The 12755-nt window shown below is 40.7% G+C and overlaps 1 protein-coding gene across 2 annotated transcripts in view; it reads left to right on the forward strand.

The window, feature by feature from the left end:
* The window catches only part of LOC109915808 (V-type proton ATPase subunit C 1-A-like), a 91975-nt gene that overhangs the window by 40725 nt on the left and 38495 nt on the right, over nt 1-12755 (forward strand). For both annotated transcript variants that reach the window (XM_048596437.1, XM_048596438.1), the window contains exons 7-9: nt 8531-8629; nt 8733-8801; nt 12414-12506. In XM_048596437.1, coding sequence (XP_048452394.1) covers nt 8531-8629; nt 8733-8801; nt 12414-12506 — 261 coding nt within the window. The remainder of the gene's footprint in view (nt 1-8530; nt 8630-8732; nt 8802-12413; nt 12507-12755) is intronic.

A 12755-nucleotide genomic window follows, 5' to 3' on the forward strand; every position in this document is an offset into this window, starting at 1 on the left:
GGTGGTAGAGGTCATGTGTTTAGAAACTGCTGAAAAGGAAGCCTTGGTGAGTTGCTGCAATGCATTATCTGTATGGTACTCACTGCTGCCACTGTTCAGCAGTGGTAGAGGAATGAATTTTTAAGGAGTTGGATGGGGTATTGATCAAACGGCCTGTTTTTCTTTCCTGGATGGTGTTAAACATATAGTGTTTTGCTGGAGATGCACTGATTAAGGGAAGTGGAAAGTACTTCTTCACACTCCTGACTGTGCCTTGTACAAAGCAGAACAAGTTTTGGGAAGTCAGGAAGTGAGTTATCACTGCAAAATTCCTGTATTCTGACCTGCTGCTATAACAACAGTTATTTCTATAACTGGTGCAATTATGTTTTTGATCATTGGATTCCCCCCCACCATGATGATTGTGGTTTCAATGATGATAATGCTCTTAAATGGCATGGACAGATGATTAGTTTATCTCTTGTTGGAGATGGTCATTGCCTGACATATGTGAAATGCACATGATAGCGCTACGTAGTCTGAGTCTGGATATTATCCACATCTGCATATAATGCAGGCTGCTTCAGTATTTTAGAGGTCACAAATGGTACTAAACCCTGTCCAATCATCAGTCAACATCTCACTTCTGATGTCTGTGTGTGAGGTATGACTCCAATGAGTGGTGAGTATTCCCCCCTACCCAGTTCCCATTAACTTCAGTGTTTTAGGCCTCCCACATATCAGACTCTGTTAAATACTGCCTTTGTTTCAAGGGCAGTCACTCTCACCATACCTCTGGAATTAGCTTTTTGTTGTCCGTGTTTCGACTAACGTTGAAATGAGTTTTGGAGCTATAAGGCTCTGGTGAAGCTCATATTGAGCATTGGTGAGCAGATGGTTGCTGAGTAAGATCTGCTTGATTGCGATAGCGTCCATCACTTTGACGATTGAGAATAAGCTGGTGGGGCAGTTTCAGTAATAAGAGATTTGTTTTGCTGTTGTGGACAGGACATGCTTGGGCAATTCTCCCTATTGTCAGGTTGGTGCATCTGTGGTAGATGCACTGGAACAGCTTGACTGTGAGCATTTTGAGTTCTGGAGTACAAGTCTTCAATACTACAGAGCTGTTCTCAGAGCCTAGAGTCTTTGCTGTATCCAATGCTTTCAACCACAGAGAGTGAATCAAATTGGCCATAGGCTGCATTTGTGATGCTGGGGACCTTGGGAGGAGGCTGAGATGGATCATCCATTTGCTGTTTCTGCCAAAGATGATTACAGATGCTTTTGGAACATTAGGCGTAGAGCAGGAGTCGACCATTTTACCTATTCAGCCTGCTGTACCATACAGCCAGATATCCCTTGATATCTTTAATATCTAGAAATCTATCGAGCTCTGTTTTGAATGTACTCCAAGACTAAGCCTCCATAGTGGCCTGGGGTAGAGATTTCTGAGATTCACTGCTCTCTGAATGAGCCTCATGGAAACCCAGTTTTAAATTGTGATTTTAGTTCTGAACCTATCCCATTTATCAAGGTAGTACTGCCACACAACATGATAGTAGGGGTCTTAGACTAGCTTTGTCTCTCCAAGAAATGTGCAGTGGTCACTCCACCAATACTGTTGCAGACAGATGTCCCTGCAACAAGAAGATTGGGATTACAGGGCCAAGGAGAAATTCCCCTCTTGTTGGTTCTTTCACCATTAGTCACAGTCACAGTCTGGTAGGATTTTTTCTGAAGAAGGGTCTAGGCCCGAAACGTCAGCTTTCCTGCTCTTCTGATGCTGCTTGGCCTGCTGTGTTCATCCAGCTCTACACCTTGTTACTTCACTAAGCTCAGTCAGTTTTGATGCTCCTGATCCACTCTTTATGATAGACAAGTCACCTTCCAGAGTACATCCTGCCTCCATGCTACCCTCGGTGCCTCTTCTAAGTACTGTTCAACATGGATTCATCAACTGAGGAAGGATGGTAGGAGGTAATCTACAGGAGATTCCTTTGCCCATGTGTGACATTATGCTATAACACTTCTCAAGGTCTGGAATAAATGTTGAAAGCTTCCAGGCCATTCCCTCCTTTATGTCACTTGTATTGGCATGCTTTGTCAGTCTGCCCTGAAGGTGGGACAATCCTGTGCATACGGATGGTGATGGAAGAGCTTAGGACATTGGCTGTGACGCATAATTAGGCAGGTACAGGTATGTCTGTGACCTGACTAGTCTATGGGAGAGCTTTCTCAATGTTGGCACAAGCCCCCAAATGTGACTGAGAAGAACTTTGTAGGAGCAACTGGGAAGGGTGTGCTGTAGTCATTTTGGATACCTAAGCCAATGTTGGGCTGTACATCCAGTTTTATTGTTATTTGTCTTTTTGGTAGCAGTTTGATAAAATTGAGTGTTGCTTGCTAGTTTCAGAAGGCTGTAATGATTGACTTTCATTGCTAAGTCCTATGTAGGCAGGACTGGTAAAGAACATAGAATTATTTCTCTGAAGGACAGAGTGAAACTGGTGGGTTTATATGATAATCTGGTAGTATCATGATCACTATTGGTAAAACTAGAATTTTATTCCGGCATTATTAACTAAATAAACTTAAATTCCCCAGCTGCCATTGTGATATTTGAATTCAAAGAACTGCTGGAAATCTGAAACAAAAACAGAACTTGCTGGTGAAACTCAGCAGGTCTGGCAGCATCTTCACCGGACTCAAAGTATCAATTCTGCTTTCTCTGCACAGATGCTGCTGGACCTGCTGAGTTTCACCAGCAATTGCTGTTTTGTTCGATATTTGAACTCATGTCTCAAAAGCATTTATCCCCAGTAATATTACCATCAAGCTAACATTCTCTGGAATTACACACTGAGAACTAATATTTTCTTGAGACAGAATTGTGATCACGTTGTAGCATGCAATGATGCTTGCACAAAGATGATTAAAAAAAACACAAATAATTTAAAAATGCATTACATAGTTCAAGATTTAGTTTTTATACCAATAGGAATAAAATTGGTGATGAAGAATTTTGACTACAAATGACTGTTTTATTAAAACATGACAAATATTATTGCTTTACAAAGGTCCATACCAAATTTTTAAAAGCATCTTAACAAAGAGGAGCAACATATTATTTAGGAGCGAAGGCTGCATTAGTTAAGAGGCTCCAAGACAGCAAGAAGTAATAAATCAAATGATATTTTCCAATTAAAAAAAGTTTATACCTTTAAGATACATCATAGTGGTCCTTATACAAGCTCATTTTTATTACCACTCTCAACGTAACTGCAGTATGTGAATTATTTCATTAGGTATCAACATAAGTTGCGCATTGCACTATATTTGAAGTTATTGAACAACAGTTCAAACAAGTTACCTTACGCATGCTTCATTCTCAATTTTGTGTTTAATAACTCAAAAAGGTATTGTTTACATGGTCTTCAAGAAAGTCATGGCTCTTTCTGGATGCATCACATCTTGGTATACTAACTGCTTTGCCCAAGAGATTACAGAGAATTGTGAATGCAGACCAGCCCATTGTGCAAACCAGCCTTCCATCCACTGATTTCATCTATACTTCCCGCTGCCTCGAGAAAGCAGCCAACAGAATCAAAGACCCCTCCCACCCTGGGTATACTCTCTTCCACCCTCTTCCATGAGGCAAAAGATACAAAAATTTGCAAACGTGCACCAACAGACTCAAGAACAGCTCCTCCTCTGCTGTTATCAGACTTTTGAACTGACCTCTCAAATATTAAAGTTGATCTTTCTGAGCACTTCTTTGTAGCTGTAACACTATATTCTACATTCTGAGATAACAAGGTGTAGAGATGGATGAACACAGCAGGCCAAGCAGCATCAGAGGAGCAGGAAAGCTGATGTTTCGGGTCTAGACCCTTCTCCAGAAATGGGGGAGGGGTAGGGGATTCTGAAATAGATAGGGAGAAAGGGGGAGTCGGATAGAACATGGATAAAGGAGAAGATAGGTGGAGAAGAGACAGACAGTTCAAGGAGGCAGGGTTGGAGCCAGTAAAGGTGAGTGTAGGTGGGGAGTTAGGGAGGGGACAGGTCGGTCCAGGGAGGATGGACAGGTCAAGGAGGCGGGATGAGGCTAGTAGGTAGGAGGTCGGGGTGGGGCTTGAGGTGGGAGGAGTGGATAGGTGGGAGGACAGGTTAGGGAGGCGGGTATGAGCTGGGCTGGTTTTGGGAAGCGGTCGGGGGAGGGGAGATTTTGAAGCTTGTGAAGTCCACATTGATACCATTGGGCTGCCGGGTTCCCAAGCGGAATTTGAGTTGCTGTTCCTGCAACCTTCGGGTGGCATTGTTGTGGCATTGCAGGAGGCCCAGGATGGACATGTCGTCCAAGGAGTGGGAGAGGGCGTTGAAATGGTTTGCGACTGGGAGGTGCAGTTGTTTGTTGCAAACCGAGCGTAGGTGTTCCACAAAGTGGTCCCCAAGCCTCCGCTTGGTTTCCCTGATGTAGAGGAGGCCACAAGAGGAACAGCGGATACAGTATACTGCATTAGCAGATGTGCAGGTGAACATCTGTTTGATGTGGAAGGTCTTCTTAGGGCCTGGGATGGGGGTGAGGGGGGAGGTGTAGGGGCAGGTGTAGCACTTTCTGCGATTGCAGGGAAAAGTGCCAGGTGTGGTGGGGCTGGAGGGGAGTGTGGAGCAGACAAGGGAGTCACGGAGAGAGTGGTCCCTCTGGAAAGCAGATAAGGGTGGGGAGGGAAAAATGTCTTTGGTGGCGGGGTCAGATTTCAGATGGCAGAAGTATCAGAGGATGATGTGTTGGATCCGGAGGTTGGTGGGGTGGTACGTGAGGACGAGGGGGATTCTGTTTTGGTTGTTAGGGATGAGTTGTGGGAAATGCGAGAGACACGGTCGAGGGCGTTTTCGACCACCGTGGAGGGGATGTTGCAGTCCTTGAAAAACCAGGACATCTGGGATGTCCGGGAGCGGAATGCCTCATCTCAGGAGCAGATGTGGCGGAGGCGAAGGAATTGGGAATAGGGGATGGCCTTTTTGCAGGAAGGTGGGTGAAAGGAGGTGTACTCTAGGTAGCTGTGGGAGTCAGTAGGCTTGAAATGGATATCGGTTTCCAGGTGGTTGCCAGAGATGGAAACAGAGTGGTCCAGGAAGGAGAGAGAGGTATCGGAGATGGTCCAGGTGAACTTAAGGTTGGGGTGGAAGGTGTTAGTGAAGTTTATGAACTGTTCGAGCTCCTTGTGGGAGCACGAGGCAGCGCCGATACAGTTGTTGATGTAACGGAGGAAGAGGTGGGGGATAGGGCCAGTGTAGCTTCGGAAGAGGGACTGTTCCACATATCCTACATTCTGTTCTATTACCCTGATGTAGTAATGTATGGTTTGATTTGTCTGGGTAGCATGCAAAACAATACTTTTCCCTGTATTTCAGTACGTAACAGTAATAAAATAAAAACCAAGAAGGTTAATTATTACATTTACTGATATTTCAGTCATATACTATTAAAATAACTGCTATAAAATACAAATTTTCTTCTATTTAGTAAGTGTCTGAGCAAAGCTACCTGCTTTTATTTGGAAAGAATTTCATCCAACCCAATGTAGCTTTGCTTAATTTAGATTAACTGGTTAGGAACTCCATTAACTCCTCTAAACAAGCTATTTCACAGTTAAACATTGTCCTGAGGGTCAGAAGGAGATGAGATTCCATTTGAGTTGAATTAGTTTACTTAGCAGAACCCAGTTACTCTCTGACACGAGCTAAATTATACAGTATGTATATTTAATTCAAATGAATGTCATCCCATTTCACTTTAGAAAGAGTATAACTTTGCAGCATATTAAAGTTCACTGCAAGTAACACAACAGTAGCCAGTTTGAGTGTGCAAGATCTTGCACTTCAATATTTTAATCGATGAAAACAAAATTGAGTTATTTTTAAGGAGGGAATATTTAAACATGTTCTGAAAAACAGTTGTTTAAATCATAACATAATTAATAGTGTGGTTCATTGTTATTGAATTTTTATGGCTACTGAATTGAGAATTAAAGTTCTGACTACCTTTGATGATAGAAAGCAAGTACAAGGACCCTCTTGTGATGCAGTGGTAGTGTCCCTGCTCCTGGACTGAGAGACCTGGGTTCAAGTCCGACCTGCTCCAGAGGTGTGTTATAACATCTCTGAACAGGTTGATTAGAAAAATAGGTTTTAATAAAAAAGAAAGCAATTGCAATTATCCACTGGGAAGTGGTTTGTTTAATAGCCTAGATTTTGCTTTGATCGTGACAGTGAAACGGTTAAAATTTATCATCATTACTCCAGTGAAATTGACGGCAAATTTGGGAGTCTGCACATATGTGAAAGTAAGCCAAAATCCAGAAGTCACTTTCAATGAGTTTATGCACTTCAATAGGGTGCACTGTAGAAGTTCCTGCAGACTGTGATCTCCATTACACTCAACACTTATGAAAACCTACACTCCTATGCTATTGTTAACACTGTAAAAATCCTTCAAAATGTCACACATTGCTGAGTGAGGTGTAACTAGGCTTTTAACAATTTTAATTCCATAATTACTACGAAATACCCTCACTAGCCGTAAAAGCTAATTTATATTTGAAAAAGTTATACATTTCCATAATAAAAAAATCCATTTTAAAAAACATGAAGCTGCTCTTTTTTGCAAAATATTATTTGTATGTGGATCAGAATGGAAGCTAAATTAAAGATGAACATAATTTATTTCACAGTCTGTAAATGTAAATAAAAAGTGAAGGATTTCGGTGTTTTAACTTCCTGGCTTGCTGTGTATGAATAGACCTTGATGTGATTGACTGTTAAGCTTGCTTGCTGATATCATAACTGCTGCACAACAAGGCACCCCCTTGAACTGGTTCTGGATTTTGATCTCAATTAAGCTACAGCACCAAGATAACTAGATCTTTGTGGCAGCTTCTTTCAGAATCAGTGGTGAGGCACTTGCTTCATTGTCAACTGCAAAATGGTATATTATTTTCTAACAGTGATTGGTAGAGGTTGTATTAATGAAATTATTTCAAATGTTTAAAACAGTTAGTTTGTTAAAGTTTGATTTTGTGTATTTTTGTGGTTGGTTGGCTCGGCGAGGGGTTTTGTTGTTCCAGAGACTTTTTATTACCCTGCTGGGTAACATCATGAGTGCAGCCTCCGATGAAGCGCCGTTGTGTTTTCCCACCTGTTATTTAAACTCTGGTGTCTGTTGAGGTACCTCCCTTCAGGTTTTCCTTTGCAGTAGAGTATATATAGAGTATAGCTCTGTGTTTGTTGATGGCCTTCTTAGTGGACAACCAGGCCTCTAGGAATTCCCGTGCTTCTCTCTGCTTGGCCTGTCCCAGGATCCTGGTGTTGTCCCAATCAAACTGGTGGTTTTCCTTATCCATGTGGATGGAGATGAGTGAGTATTGGTCGTGTCTTTTTGTTGCTAGTTGATGTTCATGTGCTCTTATGGATAAGTTTCTTCCTATCTGTCCAATGTAATGTTTGTTACAATCTTTGCAGGGAATCTTGTATGTTATGTTGGTCCTGTCCATAGTGGGTAATGGGTCTTTGGTTGCAGTTGGCATAGAGTTGATGTGGGTTTGTGTGCTACTCTGATGCCCAGTGGTTGTAGGAATCTTGTGGTCAGTTCAGATGTGCTCTTGATGTAAGGTAGCGTGATGAGTGCATCGGGGCATTCAATATCTTCCTAGTGTCGTTTGTGTAATAGGCAACTTCTAACCCAGATTTTTGGGTATCTGTTGGCCTTGAATACTTGGAGGAGGTACTCATCTTCTTTTTGGCATAGTTCTGTGTTGCTGCAGTGTGTTGTTGCCTGTTTAAATAGAGTTTTCGTGCAACTTCATTTATGTGTGTTAGGGTGATTGCTGTTGAAATTCAGTACTTGTTCAGTGTGTGTAGCTTTCCTGTGTACCTTTGTTAGGAATTCCCTGTTGGTCCTGCGTTCCACCAGGACGTCAAGGAATGGGAGCTGTTTGTTATTTTCCTCTTCCTTGGTGAATCTGATCCCAGTGAGAGTGTTGCTTATTAGTTTGTGTGTCTCTGCACTGATGATGTTACCCAGGAGGGTAATGAAATGTCTGCGGAACAACAATGAACCAGCTCGGTGAGCCAACCAACCACAACATCCACAACCCGCGCTACAAATCTACTCAAAAACTTTATGTATTTTTCATACATAACATATAAGCTTGATAAAGGGAATGGTTTTGTTGTTATTGAATTTGGGCATGCTGTAATTTTTGACTGTCATTACACAGAAAAACGAAAAAGAAGAAATTTATCATGTTAAATTGATAGAAAATTGGGAAAGCTCCCTTGATTCTCCTGGGAAGCTTTCCTCTCTGTGTGACATCCAGAAGATCCAATGTGCAAAAAACATATGATGGTGCATTGTATATCCAAACATACAGTGGAAGAGGTTGACACATCATCTGAAAAACTAGAAACCAATAAAATGTTAAGCCATAGCACTATATTTGTATTTTGGATGCAATAAGTGTCTGATTTTCTCTCATTCATGTTTTTCCAGGGGTAGCCTTTTGACCCGTACCTTAGCAGACATTGTAAATAAGGAAGATTTTGTGTTAGATTCAGAATATCTCACCACTCTTCTGGCTTTTGTCCCAAAGTAAGTTCCCTGCCTGGTGTGAGTTGGTGCATTTAAGCCTTGATTATCCTGTAACGTGCTTTTATAATGAGCTCTTCTTTGTGTTGCCCTTATGATGCATTAGGTCCAATTACCTTAACTGGCAAAAGACATACGAGTCTCTCTCTGACATGGTGGTTCCTCGATCAACCAAGTAAGTTGAGAAAGAATAATTTGGTTACATTGAAATATGTGAATTGTAGTTTGAGGAACCTTGTTAATCCAATCATTTTCCATCTAATTTTTCTTAACAAAATGTATGAATTATTATAAGAATCTAGGATTGGAAGTGGTGATGCAAAGTCATCAAATTATGTCTATAGGGTAGTAAGATATGGTGTAATTGTACATTCAGTTCAGATCACTGTAGTACTATTCTGTGAGATCAACACTGTGAAGTTTATGGGAACTTGGGGTAGGAAGAGTAGCACTCAGGAATTCCAGAATTATGGGCCTCCCAGAGAGTCTGCTGAATCGAACACAGGACATGATTTAACTTTTTTACTTCACATTGAAGGCTGACTGGCAGATGGGCAGGCAGGGAGTGGCAAGGAGGGGAAGGAGTGTCATTGTGGGGGGGGGGGTTGGCAACACCGGGGTTGGGGTGTTGCTGCTTGTGGTGAAGCAGAAAGGAGATTGTGGGTGAGTGGAGAATACATGGAAAAATATACAGGGGATGGGGGACATCGACAGATCAAGCTTCGGTGTTGATGGAAGGGTGATTGGGTTAAGAGGAGATTGGGGCATATGATTGCAAGCCTGGGTGGTTCTGATCAAAGGGGTTGATGTGATTTTAGCAAGGCATTTCTGATTATGTGGATGGAAGTGTTCAGCTTGTTTGGCTGGGCAGAAGCTGTTCCAGCAGCAGTAAGACTACTGTTTGCACTTTCCTCCACCTGTCAGCTTTCCCAGGCCCCGGAGACCCGGCCTGCAGTTCGCACATTTGAAATTCTCCTAAAATCAGAGACGGGCAGCTTAATTAAAATCTTTAAATAGCATGGCTTTCTTGAGATAAGGTTAATCACTCTCCCCCAACATGCCTTTGTGAAAATCAGGTGTTGGTGCCTAGCTGGCTGTTTTCCCAAGCCTCTCCCACCCTTTGTTAAAAGGGAAGTGGACTAAAATCGAGTCATATGTTCAAATAATTCACAGAAGAGAACAAAGCAAAGGTATAAGTAATGTTTCAGTTGAAACCTTCCCCTAACAATCATTGACTAAGAAGCTGTTTCTGTCCTTTATTTGGTTTAATCTCTGATCCAAATGCCAGTATTAACGTCCAGCGGCTGTTCATATATTTAAGTCTGTTGGATATTGCTAAAGTGAAGAATAATCAGCATGATAGGTCACAGATTTACCATTGATGGTAAATCATTGAAAATTATGGATAGAAAAGTCTTGGTTTGAGCTAAAAATCATATTAAATGCTGTTTTTCATTTATCTTCCTGTCATGAAATATCTGCTTGTAATTATTTAATTTTATGAAACCAATTGCAAACAACAAAAAATCAAAGAACACTTCGGCAAGCATATCACAAAATGTGACCTATTTATGCAAGCTGACAATACTGCCAGACAGGAACAATTAACTATAAAAACTGCATTATCGTGTGCACTTTAGCTACTGAGTAGTGGAATTTTCCCTTCATGCATTATGAATGAAAGGAAATTTCCAGACAAGTTGAACATATGAACCATTAAAAAAAGCCTGAGAATCATAAATATGAGTTTGATTTTTCTTCACATTTTTAGTCCATTCATTGCGAAAACCACCCTTTCATTAATATTCCAAAAATCGGTTGTTGCAGTTCCTAAAAATAATAGACCAGGTTTCTCTGTTGAAATGACAGTAATGCTGGGACAAACATTTAGTGAGCAGCAGCTACCTGGTACTTGCTTTGGGGTACAGGTCAGGAATTTGCACCATCTAGTTTCTCAAGGAGTGAGAGGAGAATTAGAAATGGTACATAAATAGGGTGAGTGGGGGCTTTAATCCGATGCAAGTAAGTAGAAGCAAAGTAGTCACAGCTCAAACAGAGAAAGTGAGAACTGCCGATGCTGGAGTCAGAAATGGTGAGATTCTGAAATAGTATTTCAGGCTTCAGGAGAAAATTGCAAACATTTTTCTCCATGTTGCGATTTCGATTTTTTTTCATTCTCTGTATTTTCCCACCTTTCCCTCCGATGCTCACATCATCCCAGTCGGGGAAATTCCCACCCATACAAAAAGATCATTGTCCAAAGGTAATATTCCATGTTTCCCACGTTACCATAAATATTGGCACAGACTTTGCTGTAGCTGGGCATCTGAAGAGATCTGACATTAATTAGACTTGTTAGTGCATACCTTGCTTTAAAGTTCTTTGTATGGAAAACTACTCAAGTTTAACTCATAATGGTGCCAAGGTGGAATGATGTAGATCACTGCCATAAAAAGCCTTGCATTTAGTGTACTATTGTTCACTGCCTGACTTTCCAAATTTTATCACAGAGATAGTAAAAGGAAATGAAAATAAAGATTTAAAAATCATCAGTGGCTGAAATACTGAGTTAAAAGTTAAATGCTGAAGAGAGGTTAGAACAGGTAAAAAGCAATATTTAATGTGTTTAATCTTGTCACCTGCTTGAGTTGTAGTGGTTTGAATTACCATTACTGCTTGGCAAAGAGGTCTTGTTATGGACCGGACCAGGCCAGACCCCCTCAAAATGCTTTAAGAATGTAGCCTAGACCCTAACTTTCTCTTATTTTAAAGGTAGATGTGAAGTGGATGTTCCAGGTGTGATGTAACTGGCCAAACTACTTCGGTTCAAGCAAAACAGAATGTATTTAAACACTACAGTTGAAAGAAGAACAAAAGAAAGCAGAATTTAGAATAACTTAACTATTGGAAAACTTAACCGACCCAAAACAGCAACTTAACTAATTAACTGTTCCAATATAGTAACATCCCATAAACACACCTCTTGGCAAAAAGGCAAATTCAAACAGATTCTTACAGGCAAAAGGGAACTACATCCAAAGAGATTTCAGAGAAAGTCAGTTATGAATCCTTTACTGAAGCTTGCAACCTTTCTGGCACTCAAAACATCTTTTGTCTGCTAAAGCCAAAAAAAACTAGAAAACCCTGAACTGGAAGCACTGGCCACACCCCTTCCATTCTTAAACTGTTTTAGTTTTGTGGCTGCCTAAACTCTTCAGCGCCTCTGCCTTTACAACCTCTCTTCAAAAAAAAACCCAGGACAAAATAACCTTTTTACAGAAGCAGCATTGTCACAGTCTTAAGAGTTAACATGCCATTTACTTAGAACCAAATACTCTTGTTTTTTTGGAGTTTGCTATCATTGATACAGATGAGGAAGATGGATCTGCCCAGGCTATTTAATATGATTTTAATTCAAGTATCCTTTGTGAATGGATGTGGCATCTTGTTTCATTGGAGCTAGACTCTGGTAAAATATTGTAATGAATTTCCTAAAAATAAATACCAAGCCAAAGCTCCCAAAATTCACATATTGTACAATTAAACAACGTACTGCATCATCGACAACTCAATAACAATGGTTGTGGCATAAATCTACTTAAATGCACTTACAACTTAAATGTTGTAAATTGACTTATCAGGGTAAAATGTGAATTATAAGTGGCATTAGATTTTCTCTCAGCATGTGTAAACTTCCACATCTGTATGTTCTGTTTTGAATAATCTATTTGAAATCACACACTGGAAGTTTCTGTAAAGTAAATTCACAAACCTTTCTGATGCACAGAATGATCATAGAAGACACAGAGGGAGCCCTCTTTACAGTAACTCTCTTTAAGAAAACCGTGGATGAGTTCAAAATCAGAGCCAGAGAAAACAAGTAAGTTTGAAAGCGTTTTAAATGATCCTGTTGTTCATATTTTGAGTTTTCTTCCTTTCAAATTGGAATAGATGATTGAATCATAAGCTTGTGACCAAAAATACAAAGAGACTGATTTTCACTTTTATAAGCCCCCCCAGTTCATTCAATAAGGTTTTCTTTTAATTCTTCTGATGCCTCAGCAGTTAGTACAGTGTGTGTCTGGGAACTCGTGCTACACATGCTGAAGAAACAGCAACAATTTATTCT

The sequence above is a fragment of the Rhincodon typus genome, chromosome 5 (genome assembly GCF_021869965.1).
Source record: "Rhincodon typus isolate 14 chromosome 5, sRhiTyp1.1, whole genome shotgun sequence".
Lineage (NCBI taxonomy): Eukaryota > Metazoa > Chordata > Chondrichthyes > Orectolobiformes > Rhincodontidae > Rhincodon > Rhincodon typus.